This window comes from Bos mutus, chromosome 27 (assembly GCF_027580195.1).
Source record: "Bos mutus isolate GX-2022 chromosome 27, NWIPB_WYAK_1.1, whole genome shotgun sequence".
NCBI classification, from domain to species: domain Eukaryota; kingdom Metazoa; phylum Chordata; class Mammalia; order Artiodactyla; family Bovidae; genus Bos; species Bos mutus.
In genome coordinates this window covers 7,336,398-7,355,859 of record NC_091643.1, presented here as the reverse complement: position 1 = coordinate 7,355,859, position 19,462 = coordinate 7,336,398, and the positions used below count along the sequence as shown (strand labels likewise).

At 51.6% G+C, this 19,462-nt stretch overlaps 2 protein-coding genes across 3 annotated transcripts in view; one reads left to right on the top strand and one right to left on the bottom strand.

Moving 5' to 3' along the window:
- CSGALNACT1 (chondroitin sulfate N-acetylgalactosaminyltransferase 1) overlaps window positions 1-9,136 on the top strand; it is a 338,903-nt gene extending 329,767 nt beyond the window's left edge. The window contains 2 exon segments of the mRNA XM_070364305.1: window positions 5,333-5,414; window positions 7,482-9,136. Coding sequence (XP_070220406.1) covers window positions 5,333-5,414; window positions 7,482-7,771 — 372 coding nt within the window. The 3' untranslated portion in view covers window positions 7,772-9,136.
- A 147-nt stretch (window positions 9,137-9,283) lies between these two features.
- Window positions 9,284-19,462, bottom strand: part of SH2D4A (SH2 domain containing 4A) — a 74,382-nt gene continuing 64,203 nt past the window's right edge. Inside the window, exons 11-12 of one of the 2 annotated variants that reach the window (XR_011462888.1) lie at window positions 18,584-19,414; window positions 9,284-11,801 (exon numbers count right to left, since the gene is read on the bottom strand). The gene's annotated coding sequence lies outside the window, so the exon portion shown is untranslated. Of the gene's footprint in view, window positions 19,415-19,462 lie in introns of both variants that reach the window. The other variant, XR_011462887.1, reaches the window with a different exon arrangement.

Genomic DNA, 19,462 nt, shown 5'->3' with positions numbered 1-19,462 from the left:
CAGCTAGAGCTCAGGTCAATACCGGGATTCACTTACCTAGTGTGATGGAAACAGTTTTGCTTGAGATCTAGGTGAGAACCGAAATAGAAGGGAAATGTCAGAGGAGAACATCCAACCCCAAAAGTTAATATGGTGGAGAGAGGACGTGTGGGTGCAGAGAGCAGGTAAAATAAAAGGTGGTGATTGGAGGTGGGCGAATTAGGAAAGACTTCCTGCCAGGGGTTCATTTTGGCTCAGTCTTGAAACATCCGACACATACTTATTAATAAATTCTCGAGAGCCTTCACTGGAACACGTCAGTATCAAGGGGAAGGCAAAGCTCAGATGCAGAACTCGGCTGTGACAGGTGACGGCCACGTCCAGACAAGAGGCAGGCTTTGCCGGCAGCCCTGCTGATGTGACTTGGGTACCACTTATCACTTCTGGCTGTTGCCTCTGACATTGGATGACATCTGATAACATTTGCCTGCAGACAAAGGCGAGAAACCAAATTTAAGGGGACTTCTTTTGTGTCCAGGTTACTTCTTTCTGTACGTTTGAGTACAGTTGGTAATCAGCATTAAGTGAAATCACGGGATTTCATACTATTGTTTGACCTATTGAGTTTTAAACCTGAGACGAGCCTTGCTGATGCTCTAGTGTAGAAACAGCCTTCCAAGAAAGGAATAACTCTAATTTAAATAATTGCTAATTTCAGACATCCCCTTTCCTGGTTTGAGCCTTGTCAGTTCCTGCTGAGGCCCCAGGCAAGAAGCTGTCAGAAATCCTCTCTCCTTACGCTCCAGTCTCTCTGTCACCTTAGGCCAGAGATGAAATTCCAAAACACAGATTAATTCTATTAAAAAAAAGAAATCTTTGAGGACTTTGCTGATGGTCCGGTGGTTAAGATTCTGCGCTTCCAATGCAGGGGACACGGGCTGGATCCCTGGTCAGGGAACTAAAATCCCACAGGCCCTGTGGTGTGCTCCAAATGAGGTGTTCAAAGCCCCATCTGTGAAGGGAGAAGGAGCTGCCTGTCTTCCAGACGTCAGTCCTCCCACGGGGCCTGGTTTGGGCGCCCTCTGACGTCTCGAAACAGAGCTGAGGAGAGAGTTCTTTGCTGGTCCTGGCCACACCAGCACAGCCCTGACCCCTGATTCCTTTGGGGGTGAACTGGCCTCCACAATCTGACCCTCAGACTGATCACAGAGGAGTTGTCTGCAGACCCTGGCACCCGGGTGTGACCCGCTGCTCTGCCAGGCGGGCAGCCCTGCCCGGGGTCTCCCGAGCTGCCCGCCCCGCCCCCCGCCCAGGGCCATCTCCTCTCCAGCACTGAGGCCACGATGCCTGGCTGCTCCCTCTGCCACGTGGCCCTGCCCCCCACTGTCTGACGAGTGGTCAGCATGCACCTAGTGTGCAGGCCCGGCCTCAGCTCTCTCTGCTTAGACCCTTCTCTCTCCTTTTGTCCAAAGAGGAGTTTGCCACTGGCCCACTGCTCTGCCAGGTGGCAGCCCTGTCCGGGGTCTCCCGAGCTGCCTGCCCCCGCCCCCCAGGGCCATCTCTCCAGCACTGAGGCCACGATGCCTGGTGTGCAGGCCCAGCCTCAGCTCTCTCCGCTTAGACCCTTCTCTCTCCTTTCGTACAAAGAGGACGTTGCCACTGGCCTGAATTTGTTTAAACTTCTAAGAACTGATAACTGGGCCTGGGCCGTCCCTCTGGTCTGTCTTCCTTTGTTCCACTAGCAGACTCTCCCTGAGAACCGAGAGTCCCACTAACGCATGCTGTGTCTGTGGCCTTGGGGCAGCTGGCATTCTCTGCCTGCGTGGTCCTGTGAAAAGGACTGTCCCGCTCACATCACAGGGAGAACCTTGCAGCTCAGGGCTGGGTGCCACTTGTTCAGAAGTCTCCATGCTGGGGCACAGGTTGGGGACTCCCTCCTACTGCAGGATGAGGGGCAGCCTGGCCCCGGGACCCACAGACCAGGGTGTCCGCTGCTCACTGCGTGATGCCTGGCCCGGGGCAGGCCCTTCCCGGAAGGTGTTTATGGAGCATCCCAGGACGTCAGTGGAGCACTGGCCAGGAGAGAGGCAGGCCTGCAGACCCCGGGCCTGTGGGGTTTCCGGTGACATGAGGCCGGCCAGATGCAGCAGCCTTGGTTCTGGGGAGCCTGTCTCTGACGTAGAGGAAATATTCTGCCTGAGTATTTGTAGTTGTTTACCTTCTGACCGAGCATGCTTCCTGCGTGACTGTGGGGAGCCGCCTTCCTGCATCTGTGGGGAGAGGCTGATCTGTGCTTGGCATTCGGTCCTGATCGGAAGTCATCACTCCCGTCACGTGACCACCATCCCGCGGGGTGTGGCCGGCACGGGCGGTGCCTGCTGGGCTCGGGGCGTGGAGACGGGGCTGGCGGAGGGGCAGGCGGCCTTGTGACGAGCAGGGCGCCGGAAACGGGTGCCATCCCGGCCGGGCGATGCTCCCCTTACGGCATCACCGTCGTCTGCAGTCTCCTCCTCCTCTGACGTGGTGGACATCGCCCGTGTGTGTCGCTCTGCCCTGTCCGGGAGCCGAGGGCAGAGGTTCTAAGAAGTCGAGCCATCTGTTCTGAGCCTAGGAAGGCGGAAGCCTTTCTATCTGTGGGTCCAGATCTCACAGTTCTGGGGGTCTTCTCGGTGGATGCCTAGGCCTTGGGCCGAGCTCCTCGCGGCTAAGCATTCCCTACCGGAGCTGCGCCTGTCTCCGGCGGCTGGGTGCTCTCCATCTCTGGCAGAGGAGTGACTGAGGGCCAGCGCCTGTGCACTGTGTTTGGGGGGCTGCAGGTCTAGCCGTGAAGGAGACCCGGAGCCTGTGTTCGCCAGTGGTGGTGGGTGGGTGTGGACGGCAGACCGAAACAGCCCATCAGCAGGAGCGCTTCCGGGAGCCATGGTGTTTCAGGGAAAATGTAAACCGGCCCATGGGACGCCAGGTGGGAGCTGACGCTGGCGGGGGGTCAGCGTGACCGCTCTCAGCAGAGTCCCCGTGGTGGGCGACCCTGGCTGGGTGGTGTCCAGCGGGTCTCCAGCCTTTGGAGGCCTGTGAGCCTGGCACATTCACGGGGACCCAAGACGGGCAGGGCAGGCAGGAGCAGATCACCCGGGGCCTCTGTGGGCCCTGGAGTTTCCCACAGGTTTTATTCTGATGGCCTCGGGGCGGCGGGAGCTAACCCACTACAGGGCTTGGATGGGGCCGGGCTGTGGTCTGACGCACACTCGAGGCCCCTCAGGCTCCAGTTGAAGGGTGTGGACTCGGCCAGCGTGCCCGTCTGTACGGGCATGTCTGTACACCCTCAGCGTGCCCGTCTGTACGGGCCCATCTGTACGCCCTCAGCGTACCCCGACGGTACCTGCTGAGGGCACCACCAGGTCCGTCCCCACGAAGGGCTGAATGTCCACATGCGCTTCCGATACCAGCTTTCCGTGGCCTGTGGGCTTCAGAGCCCGTGTTGAGAAGTGTGTGTGTCCTCATTCCCCGCGCACAGGTCACCTTCCTCTGTCCCACTGTCCCCAGGTGAGGGTCACACCTTGCCGGGCTCTGCATCCACTCAGTGGGTCCTGGCTGGCCACCTCCGTAATCCCGCTTTCTTCCCCAGCGCTGGCCCTTGTTTTCCCCACTTGGGGCTTTCTCTCAAATTCCAGGGAGGCCTCCGCCACACGTTTGAAGTTGGGGTGCTGGGGCGACTCTCTCACTGCGTTTTTACCCAGGTCTTGTCCCCACCGCCAGAAAGGACAGGAGCCATCAGCTTCGGGAGAAACAGTGTCCCTGCCACCGCCGGGGGGGAGCAGAAGCCATTTTTAAAAAGGGACGCGGTGGAGATTTTCCTAGGCTTTCCTGCCCTGTGAACTCTCTCCAGCTGATACTAATAAATTATTATTGTTGCTGGGGGCTTATTCTGCAGCGGGCCTTTGTTCTGGAGTCGAGCTGGGAGGACACAGGCCCCCTCCTGGCCCTCCTTCTCCTTGGTCTGGTTCATGCCAGGTGGAGTGCCGATGACCTCTGTGTGTTTAGGTTGCAGTGGAATAAGGTGGTCTCGTTGGTTACAGAGTAAAGGGAATGTTAGGTCCATCACAGCTTCTGCAGGCCATTTGTTGAGTGTAGTCTAGCCTGTGCAGTGGATAGAGTGAAGCTTCCCTGGTGGCTCAACAGTACGGAATCCGTCTGCAATGCAGGAGTCCCAGGACAAGTGTGTTTTATCCTGGGTTTGGAAGGTCCCCTGGAGGGGCATCACAACCCACTCCAGTATTCTTCTGGAGAATCCCATGGACAGAGGAGCCTGGTGGGCTACAGTCCATGGGGTCACAAAGAGTGGCACACGACTGAAGCAAGGATGCTCACCCACGAATAGAGTGAGCCCTCAGGAATGTGGGCGCAGTAGGGAGTGAGTGTTTAGGTGCTGGGCTGGACGAGCCCTCGGGGCGACTTGGCTCAACCTCCTGATTAAAGAAGAGGAAACAGAGGGACAGGGGGCCTGCCTGAGGCAGATGTGCTGGCCGGCGGGCTTGTGGGTCAGGATGTGTCATTTCCAGTTAGCGGGGACCCAGGCCTGGCGTCCCAGGTGGAGACTGCAGACAGGAGGGGACCCTGCTGGGGGGCCTCCTTTCCTCCCAGCACCTACGTGAGTTTCCAGAATGAATCTGGGAAAATAACCAATACAGTCACAAATCTGTTTGCAGGTTTACTGCAGCCGCACATATACAAATAACAAAAAACACCTTTGAAGTCTTGCTGCTCCAACAAGTATGTTGGAAATGGACTTTTGAAGTGAGACATGCACAGGTCCTGGCCCGGCTTTTTACAGCTGCATCCTCACCCAGAGGGGACCACCCCCAACTATTCAGACTGGGAGAGCAGATGGTACTAAAGCAGTCCATGGATGAGTGGACAGAGCGTGTCCCCAGGACCTGGCCTCACCACGTCCTCATCCTGGGCCAGCACTGCTGACTCGGGCTTTCTTTTCATCCCCTGAGGGGTCCTGTTCGCGCCCTGGGCCAGGATGGCTGAGTTCCAGGTCCTTCTCTCTCCTTCTTTCAAACGTCCCCAGCCCGGTGTTGGGCTGGACACACAAATGGCTTTTCCATGGTGCTGCCCCAAACCGGCCTTCCCCACTGGTCTCTGTGTGTATGTGTGTGTGTGTGGAAGCCTACATCTAGAAACACCCCAGTGAGAGGTGCCATAAGTCACCGGGCCTGTTGAGGACAGAGGGGGATGTTGCTGTGCCTGGTCGTCCACGCCCCCACCAGGGGGTGACTGTGTCAGCGGCTCCCCCTGCCCCCATGTCCACTCCATCTCCCTCCGTCCAGTGATGGCACTCTCCCTGCAGGTCATAAAGAAGGAGACTGGATTCTGGAGAGATTTCGGGTTCGGGATGACGTGCCAGTACCAGTCCGACTTCATCAACATAGGTGAGCCCAGAGCCCATTCCCTGATGGAGACCGTGCGGGTCCCTAAGAAGGCCACTCCCCGGGAGGTCGCTGCATAAACGTGGCTCCAGACCAAGTCACTCAGGGCTTGGCCCTGCACCTCTGCACAGAGCATCCTCCACGGGGAGGGGATCCCCTGGACGGAAGGGCTGGGAGGGTCCCAGTTTCTCTGTGCTGAACCTGTGAAAATCCTAGACATCACTTCAGGTTCCCAGTGTACAGGCACTGTCAACATGCACACGGGCACACGGGCACACATATGTACACCGATGCCTACACGCATGTGCATGCACGCACACACACACATCTAGAACCCAGAGGGGAAAGGTTGTAGATTGGAGGCCAAGTCTCAGAGAGGCAGAGGGACCTCACAGCTAGAGAGCCCTGAGGGTCTCCTGTCCCCTGGGAGACAGCACATCACTCCCCAGGGCAGCACCCACTCTCCAGCCTCTAGAGGGAATGGCGTGGATTGTACACAACCAGGGGATGAGTGAACAGGCCAGAGCCGTGATCTTGGGCCCAGGACCTTGGGTGGTCCCCTGGAGGCCTGTCCTCACGTGGAGACACCCACCTTTGCGTCTCCTGGGGGTCCCCAGTCTTGTTCTCTCTTCACCACCTCCCCTCTCGCCCAAGGCCTTGGGCTTCTCCTTGTAAGGTCAGTGAGTCGATCTGAGGAGTTCCAGGAAGTTTGGTAGACAGCAGGGACTATAGGACCCTCAAAGAAATCACCTAACTAAATAAAAGCCCAAAGGACTTCCTGGAGGTCTAGTGTTTAAGATGCTGAGCTTCCACTGCAGGGGGCACAGGTTCCATCCCTGGTCAGGGAACTAAGATCCTGCATGCCGTGTGGCACAGCCAGAAAACAGAAAGAGAAAAAAAAACCCACCTAATGTCTTGAAGTTAAGCCCTGTAAGAAAGAATAGAACACACAAGTCAAGGGTCTCTGGCGAGTGTGCTCAGATTCCCAGCAGGTCACCACGGGTGTGCTTCGATTTCTCTATAAATGGCCTAAATTATTATGTGTAAATCTAATTTTCAAAAATGACCTATTTTAAAACTTTTCTGAAGGAAATTTCCATTTTGAGAAACTCTTGTTTCCTTGTTCTGTGTGCAAGGAAAAGTGACTCTGCGATGATGTACGTTTATCGAATTTGGACTTAAGAGAGGCACAGCGGCCGCTGGTGTGGCAACCAAGACTTGAATTCGGGCCCCGACCCAGAATCCTGTGTGTTTCCTCAACTGCCCAGCGGCCCTGCTCACAGGCAGGGGTGTGTCGAGCCCCGCCCCCAACTTCTGGCTCCATCAGAGCAGCGTGGCCTGGGGGCTGCAGGGAATCCGGCTAAATGACACAGCCACTGAGTGTTGAGTCACTGTTTCTTATGCGAGGCCAGGAAGTCTCTGGAAGCAAGGAACAGTGACAAGCAAGTGGCCACTGCTTCCCGGTTCTGTCTGGGATGTGGTGGCTTTAAGTTAATAGACAGGGGGATGTCACCATTCACAAAGGTGTGAAGGAGCCACTGTGATGTGAAGTAAGATGTCTTAAGTAAAACTTCAGAACTGTGAGGCCAGTCCTCTTAAAGTGACTCCTCTCACCGGCTTGCGGGGGCCCCTCACAGCTTTGGGGACTCCAGTCCGCAGGAGCGAGGGCAATTTTGTAGGACATGAATTTTTCACACCTCCGGGCCCTCCCTGGTCTCTTCTCTGCAGGGGCAGGAGGGGGCCACGTTCGACAGAGCCCCACGAATTTCCGTTCAGAGGTTTGGGTTGGGACGTCGGGGCTGCTGCGGGCATAGCTGACCCCCACGTTGCTATGACGACAGCCCAGCTGCGGCTGCCCAGGCTTCCGGGATTCGGCGAGGCGGGGGGTGCGGTCTCGCCAGGGGGGTTCCTGAGTTCTCTGACCCCGGCAGACACGCACCAGCTGGGCTCGGGGGGTCAGGGCGGGGAGACCTCCCCAAGCTGCTTCTACTGAGCGCGCTGGTGCTGGGTGGGGCCGGGGCCCAGCCAGGGCCCTCCGGCGCGCGTTCAGCCGTGTCTTCTGCCCCGCAGGCGGCTTCGACCTGGACATCAGGGGCTGGGGCGGCGAGGACGTGCACCTCTACCGCAAGTACCTGCACAGCAATCTGGTGGTGGTGCGCGCACCCGCGCGGGGTCTCTTCCACCTGTGGCACGAGAAACGCTGCGAGGATGAGCTGGCGCCCGAGCAGTACCGGATGTGCATGCAGTCCAAGGCCATGAACGAGGCGTCCCACGGGCAGCTGGGGATGCTGGTGTTCCGGCACGAGATCGAGGCCCACCTCCGCAGACAGAGACACAAGACGGGCAGCAAGAAGTCATGAACGGCCCCTGCAGGGAAGCAGGGCTGCGGAGACTCTTTATTTTTTTTTTTTCTTTCCTTTTTGCCGTTGCAACAAGGAAAAATATTGCCCCAAAAGGGCAAGGAAAGCATTCGACTGGTTAGTAAAACGGACGAGGGGGGTTTCTTTCTGCCTGTATAGCTTATGCAACAAGCATCAAACGCCCCCCTACTTGGCTGCAGAAGCAGCCCAAACACACCAAACCGCGGCGACCAACAGAGACGGTCTCATTGTGAGCTTGAAGGCGTGGAGGTTGTGATTGTGTTTACAGCAAAGTGAGTGCTGTTGTTCTGCGCTTATTGAAATATTCATGAAGGAAGGGAAGCTTTGTAAAAAGTTCATTAGGATGGAAGGCCAGCACATGCCTCCCGGTCTGAGGGGTGATCAGCCCTTCTCTGGGGTCTGGGAGCTGAGAGACCGGGATGCCGGCAAGGAGACCGTGTGAAATTCAAAGATACACTCATGGTGATCTTTGTGAATATAGTAAGCAAAACCAAATGGACTAAAAATGAGAAAACAAAGAAACTCGTAGCTATTGTATCATCTCCCCCAATATTAACCAGAAGTAATCTACTCATCTTTTTGGTTGTAGTTTTAACCATCTCTGTTAATTTTATTTAAAAATGCACTTTTTTTGGCTTATGAGTTATATTCTGCTTATTTAATTACCCATTTGCAAGCCTTATGAAGAGAGCACAAGTTAGCTACATTTTGGTATTTTCTAAGAAGATACTTTTCGCTGCCTTGGTTCAGTTCAGAGCATCAGATTGTGACCCACAGCCGGGGATATGGCAGACGCTGATCCTGTGGGGAGTGGCCAGCAGACGGTCATCAAGGGGATGGCGTGGCTTGGGGCTGCTGACCACACGGGCATACAGATACTTTATCTGAAGAGTATTTCCAAAGTGGAGCAACTGAACACTGGTGGGAATAGAAAATGTACTTTTTACCTTAACAGAGAAGGAAACAAACTCATTCAGACTGGTGATAAAAGTCAGAAAACACGTTTTCTCCTCAGGGGAACTGGGGACCACTTTCTTACCTGTTGAAATAAACCAAAGCAGACTGTATGAACCAAACGCTCTCTTTTCTAAGCAGGGTGCTCTTCCTGGCTTCTGGCTTCCACGAGAAGAAACACAAGGAAACGTCTTTAATGAAAGGTCACTCCACCCGCCAGCAGCTGGTGGGACAGACGATTGTGAGGTGGGATCTTCCAACACAGCCGAGCGGCAGTGACTTAATTGTTTTTTAAATTACGCTGTTCTACTCAGTCACCAAGATGCTTCTGAAAATCTCATTTTATTACATTTTACAACTATTAAAAAAAATAAACGCAGTTAACATTTAGTGGTTTCTATGTTTATGTGAAAATTATTTACTTATTAGCCAGCACCAGATACAGAAGCTAATTATCTCTCATGTGCCTTGCCTTCTGTTTGCCCACAATCAACTCATTGTTTAAAAGCTCCAAGAACAGTCAAGCTGTTGGTGTGCTGGGGTCCAGCCCCGGCTGATCCAGGGTATTCGAAGCAGGGATGGCGTCGGCGAGGGTCAGGATACAATAGCTTCAATTAGATATTAATTAAACATATAAAGAGTAATAGAATAAGGAATGCTCAGTAGGAAAATTCAGTGGAGAAAAGAGGCTGAGTAGCTTGGTTTACGCGGGAGACTAATAAAACTTCAAGACAAGAAGCTTGCACCACTTACGTAGGCCGCAGGCGTCCTTCCGTTCTCCCGAAGGAGAGGAGACACTGAGGCCTCCCCGGTCGGATCTTAGAAGCCCAGGCAAAATTAGTAAGCTTGGTGGGTTCCACGCTCCAGATGGAGACTCAGCCAGAGTGAGAGAGAGAGAGACATGGGGAGACCAGTATTTCGAGAAACTGATCCCCATTCTTTATTTTCCAGAGTCTGTTTTTATACACTGAGATGTTATACAAAAGTCACGTGGGGACAGCAGTCCTGACTTTTATTAAAGTCAGGTGCTTCATACAAATGTATACAGAGGTCTTAGGGGTGTTACATCATCTTCTGGCCAGGGGGCCTGCTGACAATTTACGACCCTCTCCTTGTGACAACAGTCAGTCAACCAGAACACTTATTTCTCCAGGGGTGATTATTCTTAAAACAGACACCACCCAAATAAAGTTACATTCCTATAGGGTGAGGGTGTAGTGGGTTTTAGTTAAGAAAAGAATTTACTTAGCCTAATGTCTAACGTGATTAATATCAAAGGTTAATACTTATTTCTTCTATATATTCATTAATGTGTGTAAGGGCAGGGGATATGGAGACTTAGCAACAAACATTGGCTCAACAAATGAAAAAGCCTTCACCAATACAATTTCTAATCAGCCCACTATACTTATACTAATAGTTTTCTAAGTTTTCTAAGGAACCTGTGTTTAGAAGGTTTAAAGCATCTCGTGCCTCTCACGGTTGGGAGGCTGTGAGCAATCACATGTGGCCGGAAAAGCCTGTCAGGCAGGCCAGAGAACCTTCAGAGGAGTTTGTAGGTTAAAACACTCTTATCACGCCCAGGAATTATTATTAACTGGAGCTCTAAGTTAACTCCTTTTCCGAAAGAGGTGGTGGGGGACAGCCCCCCGTAAAGTCAGAGGTGTAGGTGAGAGCACAAAGTAGTAAAGTAGGCAGGCTCTGGTTATGGGGGTAGATGCTCGAGGATTTCCAGGGGGACTCCTGAGGCTCGATCCCGCCTTTGCGTATGTCGAGCCTCCTTCCTCATGACCTTTGCCACGGGCGGAGTATCTCACTCTGGCCCCCAACAGGTGGGTAAAAAAAACCAAAATGCATTGTACTGATTTGTACTGGTAGTTCATAAAATCCAATTAAAACCCAGGACGTGAATGGAAGGCGGCATTGGACAGCTAATAAAATGTGATTTGTGGATACAATTTCTTCTTGAAGTCAGAACACCAGGTCTTTAGTTTCTGGAGATGGGTTTCCTGAGTGTCAACCAGCTCCCCTTGGCTCTGCGGCGTTTCGGGGGAGGTCATTCCCTGACGGTGGATGTCCTGTGTACTCAGCATCCCTCACCCCTCCTCCCACCATCGCAGAAGCACCTCTCACTCCGGGGACCCCTTAACATTCTCATGTTACCTCCAGGTGACCCCTTGGAGGCACTGATCTAGCAGGAGGGGAGAACCTTGGTGGAAAACCTGGAAGTTAATACAATCTGCGTGTTCTTTTTAAAAATTTTTTTTCTCTGTTTAGTTTTGGCTATGCTGGGTCTTGGTTGCTGCTCGGGCTTCTCTAGTTGTGGTCTGCGGGGTCTCCTCTCTAGGTGCATGGCTTCTCCTTGTGCTGGCGTCTCGTTGCAGAGCACGGGCTCTCGGGTGCTTGGGCTCCAGTAGTTGCAGCTCCCGGGCTCTGGAGCATAGGCTCAGTCGTTGCGGTGCTTGGGCTTAACTGCCCTGTGGCACGTGGGATCTGCCCAGATCAGGAGACGTGTCTCCTGCATTGGCAGGCAGATTCTTTACCGCTGAGCCACCGGGAAGCCCTGCTCGTCATTTTTGATTAGAAGTTGAGGAGTGGTTTCCAAGGGCCCTCTTATTTCCACACACACAGTGCTCCTGGAGGAGACTCAGGCCCAGGTCTGTCTCCCCAGTGGGTCTCGGGCTTGGTGGGGCCGACCCTGCCCCCTCCAGCCTGTCTTCCTCCAGGTCCAGAGGCTGCTCTTCAGGCTGGCAGCGGGAGCGTGTGTGTCTGCCTGTGACCTGAGTATCCCCCAGCGGGGCCTCCAGGCCAGAGTCCATGGGTGACCAGCCATTTGTGCAGATTTGAATGGCACAGCACAGGTGCCTGAGGCAGACGTTGAGAATTGGATTTTGAAAGATGCTGAGGGTGGATGAAGTGTGTTAGTTGCTCAGTTGTGTAGAACTCTTTGCAACCCCATGGACTGTAGCCTGCCAGGCTCCTCTGTCCATAGGATTCTCCATGGGTCTCTCACATTGCTGGCAGATTCTTTACCGTCTGAGCCACCAGGCAAGCCCTAAGAGAAGAGACAGCAAAGTCAAATATATACATATATATCCCTCTTTTTAAAGCTTCTCTTGTGGCTCAGCTGGTAAAGAATCCGCCTGCAATGCAGGAGACCTGGGTTCGATGCCTGGGTTGGGAAGATCCCCTGGAGAAGGGAAAGGCTACCCACTCCAGTATTCTGGCCTGGAAAATTCCATGGACTCTGTAGTCCATGGGGTCGTAAAGAGTTGGACACGACTGAGTGACTCTCATTTTCTTTTTAAAGCTTAGTTAGGTAAAGGGTGTTATCAAGAGGCAAGAAGCCTCGTTAAGCACATGCAGGAGGGGTCTGTCTTAGCTGGGGCTGTAACACACACCACAGGCAGGGTGGTTTTGTCACCCAACGTTGATGTCCCAAAGTTCTGGAAGCTGAAAAGTCCATGGTCAAGGCACCGGCAGACCACGTGTCCAGTGAGGACTTTTCATGTGTCTTCATGTGTTCGAGGGCAGACAGAAGGCTGGCTTCCCTTCCTGTTCTTAAAAGGACACTAATCCCGTTGGGAGGCTCCACCCTTATGACCTAGCACCTCCCAAAGGCTCCACCTCCAAATACCATCTCATCAGGGCTTCAACCTGGGAATCTTGTGGGCACATTCAGTCTGTAGCAGGACCCTCCCCAGCTCCCTGCCCAAGACACTTATTTATAAAAGCAGGGTTGTTGATGCCCCCACTGGAGCACGATGGTCAGGGACTCAGCACTCAGCCTCAGACAGCAGAGGCTGGCAGTGATGACCAGTGTCTTCTAAGGAGGAAGAAGGCTGCCAGGGAAGCACTGAGGCTTGGGCTCGTCTGGAGTCCCTTCCAACACTGCCTCCTTGCCCCGTCCGCCTGTCCTGACTCTATGTAAATTTCTCAGGAACAGGCCTTGGTCCCCTTGCTGGAGCAGGGTCCCTGGTAGAACCTGAGGTCCCATGCATCAGCCACGTGTGGACCATCCTCGTGAGAACCATCACCAGCACAGCCCCTCCCTCTTCTCGTAAGCGAAAGACACAGCAGCCAGAGACGGTCCTCTGCTGGTCTCCATGGGAGCTGCTTTTGTGCAAGCTGCTTAGGTAGGATGCGCCATACTTGCTGTTTCAGTTCAGCATGGCGATCAGTATCCAGACTTTCCCAGCCACGCACCTGGATTCAAATTCAGGCCTTTCACTTCCAGCCCGTATGATCTTAAAGCTGACAGTCTCCACCCCAGTTTCCTCATTCAGGGTCATGGATGAAATCACATTTGTATCATAGGACTGCCTGGGGAATTAGGACACGTCATGAAATGGCACTCCACTCCAGTATTCTTGCCTGGAGAATCCCATGGACGGAGGAGCCAGACAGGCTACAGTCCTTGAGGTTGAAAAGTGTGGGACACAACTGAGCAACTTTCACAGTCACACACGTAGCAGGCTTTCGTGTCCTATACCAGTTCCACATTCACAACTGTGTCTGCTGTTCTTCCCAGCACACCCCGCCCTCTTGGGTGTAAGCAGACAGTGGGTCTCACAGGAGACGTCATGAGACCATCACGCATGCAGTGTTGCCTTTTATTTTTGTCGTTCTGAAAACCATTTCGGTCCATCTGAAGATGGGTTACTAGGAGTGTAAAATACAATGAATAGTTTCTTCCTAAAATTCTGTGCTCAGGAATTTGGAGTTGGTGACCCACTCGGCAGAGGCATAGAGGTTTTTGAAGCATAGCTGGGCACCTGTCTAAAGGACAACTGTCTAAAGCAGCTCGTTTCATTACTTCCGTTTTCCAGGTACAGAAAACCGAGGCCCAGAATTGGCTGGGAGCTGACCCGGAGGCCCTACTAGAGAGTGGCCCCGTGTTTCCTCCCAGGACCAGCTCCTGGCCTCCAGCCCCACCTGAGGATTCCCCTGGAAGTGGATGGAGACTGGTCACTGGTGGCCCAGGGACACTGAGCAGGCGGCCACTGCCCCCTCCAGCTCTGGGCCATCACTGGATGGGTTGGAGGCCTCAGAAACTGGTTGTCCAGTAGGCCCGCAAGGTGTTAAAGCTGGCCTTGAGTTGGAGGGGAGGCGGGGTGGGAATTCTTGCTTTTTGGAAAAGATTTGACATTGTTTCTGAGGATGGCTGATCAGAGAGAGTGCCCTTGTGTGCTAAGTTGCTTCAGTCGTGTCTGACTCTTTGTGACCCCATGGACTGTGGCCCGCCAGGCTCCTGTGTCCCTGGCATTTTCCAGGCAAGAATACCAGGGTGGGTGGCCATCTCCTCCGCCAGGGGACCTTCCTGATGCAGGGATCGAGCCCAGGTCTGTCTCCGGCATCGGCAGGCGGATTCTTTACCACTAGCGCCACCTGGGAAGCCCTTGGGCGGTTCCTAAAAGAGTGGGTGTGTTTTACTCCTAACATCAAATAGCTGGCAGGATGCGTCATATGTGCGGTACTTATTTTGATTAGCTTTATACTTGAATTCAAAGCTGTTTCTCCTGCCAGGACTTGGTGCTTTGCTGTTGCTGCCAAAAGCTCAGGCCTGTGCCAGTTGGTTGGGGGGTTTGGGCAGTGGTTTTTTCAACACAGAAAATTTTCTCTCAGTCAGCTGAGGTGCCTTCGAACATCTCGGCATTACTGATCCTCTGCACACGCCCTCTGAAGTAGCCAGCCGTGTGCCCAGCTGTCTGCCTCGCTGCTCTTCCGAGGGGAGGGGCTGGGGGGATGACTTGATGCTGTGATGCCTCGGGCTGTCTCAGCCTCTGTCGTCACCCAGACGTTCAGAGAGGGCCGGGCCACCTTCATGACCTCTGCCTAAGACGCAGCAGGTGCCTTTTTAGCTGGTGGTTGTCTGTGCGGATGTCCTGCAGGTGCTGCACGCAGACAGAACCTGAGTGGGGGTGGGGACACTGGATGAACTGGGCTTACTCTGCACCTACCTGAGGGTCAGACACATTGGCCTGAAACCAGCAGAGTACAGCGCTGCCAGCACCTCCCTGCCTCCGTCGTGAATCCCACAGCCTCTAACCTCACGACTGACCCCCTGCCTAAACCACCTCCAGCTCCAGGGTTTACGGATCTACGACAGCTGACCTCACCTCTCCGGCTGGGATGGCTAACCTCATTTGAAAAGAATGAGAAAAATAAATGGAAATTAAAGACAAACCCCACTAAACCTTTTTCTTGATAAATTTACGAGGGTTGAAATCATATAAAGGATCTTTTCTGATGACAAAAGTATGAAACTAGAAATCAATTAAATGAAGAGAACTGGAAAATCACAAATATGTGGCAATTAAGCAGCATACTACTGAATAACTGCTGGGCCAAAGAAGAAATCAAAAGAGAGATTTAAAAAATATTTTGAGACAAAAGCAGAGGTGTAAGATACTAAAATTTATGGGGTGCAGTAAAGGTGGTTCAAAGAAAGAAGTTCATAGCAATAAATGCTCACCTCAAGAAACAAGAAAAGCCTCAAAATAGCAGCCACACTTTACACCTCAAGGAACTAGAAAAAGAAGGATGAAGTTTAAGGTTAGTAAAAAGAAGGAAATAACAAAGATCAGAATGGAAATAAATGAAAGAGACCAAAAGAAAAAAAAGACAATAGAAAAGGTCAGTCACATTAAGAGCTGGCTTATGGAAAAATCAACAAAATAGACAAACCATAGCTAGCCTCTCCAGGAAGAAGAGAGGACTCAGATAAAATCAGAAATGAAAGAGGAGAAATTACAACTGATAGGTTAAAATACAGAGGATCACAAGAGACTACTGTGAATAATTATGTGCCAACAAACTGGGCAATACAGAAGAAATAAATAGATTCCTAGAAACATATAACCTACCAAAACTGATTCATGATGAAACAGAACATTTGAACAGGGTGATTAACAGAGATTGAGTCAGTAATCAAAACCTCCCAACAGACAAAAATCCAGGACCAAATGGATTCACCAGTGAATTCTACCAAATATCCAAAGAAGAATTAATACCAATCCTTTTTGAATTTTGAAAAAACAGAAGAAAGGGGAGCTCTTCTGAACACATTTTACAAGGTCAGCATTACCCTGATACCAACACAAGACAAGAATGCCACAAAAAAAAGTTACAGGTCAGTATGCTTTCCCCAGTGATAGAGAGTCTGCCTGCACAGCAGGAGAGGTGTTCAACCGCTGGGTCGGGAAGACCCCCTGAAGGAGGGCATGGCAACCCACTCCAGCATTCTTGCCTGGAGAATCTCATGGACAGAGGAGTCTGGTGGGCTACAGTCCATAGGGTCACAAAGAGGTGTTCACGACTGAAGCGACTGAACACACACACACACACACACACACACACACACACACACACACAGGCCAATATGCCCGATGAACATTAGATGCAAAAATCCTCAACAAAATATTAGTAAATCAAATTCAACAGTACATTAAAAAGATCATACACTGTGACCGAATGGAACTTATTCCAGGGATGCAAGGATGCTTCAGTATCTGCAAATCATTCAAAGTGATACACCATATTAACAAAAAGGAGGATAAAAATCATATAGTCAACTCAATAGCTATAAAAAAAGCATCTGACAAAATTTAACATCCCATTTATGATAAAAACTATCGGCAAAGTGGATATAGAGGGACTATACCTCAATATAATAAAGGCCATATATGATAGGCCCATAGCTAATATCATACTCAGTGATGAAAAGCTGAAAGCATTTCCTCTGAGATCAGGAAAAAGGCAATGATGCCCACTTTTGCCACTTTTACACAGCATAGTATTGGAAGTCTTAAAACAATAAGGAAAGGAACCCAAATGTGAAAGGAAAAAGCAAAACTGCCATTTTCGGATGACATAGTACTATATATAAACCCTAGATATTCCACCAAAATAACTGTTAGAACTAATAAACGGATTTAGTAAAGTTGCAGGGTGCAAAGTTAGCATACAGAAGTCAGTTGTTTTATACACTAATAACTATCTTAAGAGAGATTAAGAAACTACCAGAAAACTATCAGAGAAATTAAGAAAACAATCCTATTTACAATTGTATCAAAAAGAGTAAAACACCTAGGAATAAATTTAACCAAGGACGTGAAACACCTGTATATTGGAAACTATAAGACATTAATGAAAGACATTGAAGAGGACATAAATAAATGTAAATACAGTCTGTGTCCATGGACTGAAGAATTAATGTTGCTAAAATGTCCCTATTACCCAAGGCAATCTACAGAGTCAGTGTAATCCCTATCAAAATCCCAATGGTATTTTTCAAAAGGCAAACAAACAAACAAAAAAACACCAAATAGCCAAAGCAATCTTGAAACTGAGGAACAAAGCTAGAGGCATACACTCCCTGATATCAAACTATATTACAGCTGAATCCGCTTGTCAAGGGCCAGCTTTGGGGTAAAAGCTAGGTGATTGCTCACTTGGGGGATGTAAAAAATGAGGCAGCAGAGAATTCCCTTTCAAACCCAAACTAACCAAGCCATTTCTCTGCAAGTCAACTGGCTGGTACATTCTATGATTCCTCATCAGATCCCTCTCCTTAAGATCCCCTTTCCCCCTCAATTCATCCCAGAAATTGGATGGGCCATTAGGGTACACAGCCTGCTGATTGTCTGAGCTGAGCTGATAAAGGGGGAGGTGGATTCTGGATGCAGGACCCACCGAATGACTGCCATTGTGGAGGGCTTCACACATTATACGTGGTCCATGCACTTTACACATTTCTTTTCTAAGCCTCAGAACCCCCCAGTGTGACTTTAGAAACTCCTGTTTCAGACATGAAGCTGAAGATTCCACACTGTTGGTTAAAGAAGTAGCCAGGATCCAAACCCAGACCTGCTGGGCTTTCTGCTGTATCAGGCTGCCTCCTTACCAAATAATGTGTTTTCACCACCCACAAACAAGAGGGCAGCTTTACCATTGAGGCCTTCTGGTGGCTTTCAGTCTGGGGCAGCAGCAGAGCGTCTTAAAGCTCCCTGAACAGGGGGATGAAAAGGCAGAGCCAGTGGAGTGGGAACGGAAGTACTAACATCCATGCTAAAGGCTGCCCACGAGCAGAATTCACACTGCAGAGCATGTAGTCTGTGAGTGAGAGGGAAAGAGTGGGCAGTTCTCCTGAAATACAAGGAAGGGGTTAGAGATGGGCGAACAGTGAGGAGGAGATTATAACCGTAGAAGCAAGGGATGGACATCAAAAGCGAGATGCACAGTTCCTCCTCAGGGTGGGGACACGCAATTCAAACGGAAGGGTTTAAAGATACAATTGTAGAAAACTTAGGTTCCTGGCATGCTGTGGTCCACGGGGTCACAAAGAGTCAGACACGACTGAGTGACTGAACTGGACTGAACTAGGTTCTGAAACAAAAGCCTTGTGCAGTGCAGTCTGGAAGGAAAACCTTTACCAAGTTCTTGACAGAATGAAAGCAAGAGGCCCCTTGGAGACGCCTCTGAGCACGCCCTGCATGTCACTGCGTGTCCTCCCTGTGTGCCAGGGGCAGGAGTCCTGGGTGCGTGTGTGAGGCTGTAAGCTGTGTTAGGATGCGTGTGCGTGAAGGAAGCTGCCTCCGCAGAGGCCGCAATTGCAAAAAAATAGACAAAAATTGTTTTCAATCTAAAAACAGCCCTGGTGCCACAGCAGCCATGACCCTCTACTGACAGGATGGTCAGTTCCAAAGCGTTAGCTCAGAAGGGCAGTTTGGGGTACAAATGCTCCTGAGTGACCAGGCCGGGCCCTGGTTTCTCTGGATTCCTCTGTGTCCCTGTTTTCCTCTTCTTGGCGTGAGGTTTGAGCCTACTGACACTTACTTCTTCATGTCGCTTGGCCTCCTGGCAATGCTGATGGGCAGAGAGACTCTGGTGCAGCCTCCTCGGCTTGCTGGAAGTTCGCTGAGGGTGCCGGGGCTGGCAGGGGGAGGGGCAGGGGGAGCGGCAGAGGAGGGTCTGGGGTGGCAGGAGACCCAGGATCTCCCAGGGGGAGGGCTGAGTGACGCGTCAGGGAGCGGTATTTGGCACAGTCCCTCCGAGGTGGGTGGTTGCAGGGCCTGGGGAGGCTCCCAGACCAGGAAGCCTTGGCAGGCAGGTGGGGGCGCTGGCTGGACTGAGGCCGCGGGAGGGCGAGACGAGGCCGGCGTGGACATCCTGGCCTTCAGCCACAACCAGGCTCAGACACTGGGAGATGGAGTCTAACCGCAGAGCTGAGATGAGAATTCAGGCTTCTCCAACCCCACCGAGTTGTAAACAGTGGCCGAATTATGTAAAACATTCCCCCTTAGAATAACAAGCGTTACTCTTGACCGTATTATCCTCAAACACTGGACAGTTTCTTGTTCTGAGTATCAGTAGCCAACAGGGTAAGATTATGAACTCAAATCCACCCCCCTGCTGATAGCAAGTTCGCTCAGTCAGTCATCCTCTATTTTCCAAGTCTTCCTCCAGCGGGATGGTGGGGTGAGAAGAGGGTGGGGTACATGTATGTGTGTGTAGTGGGATGCCACTCAGTGTGGTAGCTTCTGGATACAACTTCCTTACTTCCTCCAAAATAACTGTCAGCAGAGGGTGATGCCAACATCTTATCTGTCTTCATAATTAGAATATAGGATATTTTTCTCTTCATTTCAGAACTCCGAGATTTCAGAGCTGGGTAAAAATAAATAAGGACCTGGTTATCCTACCTTGTTTTATTAG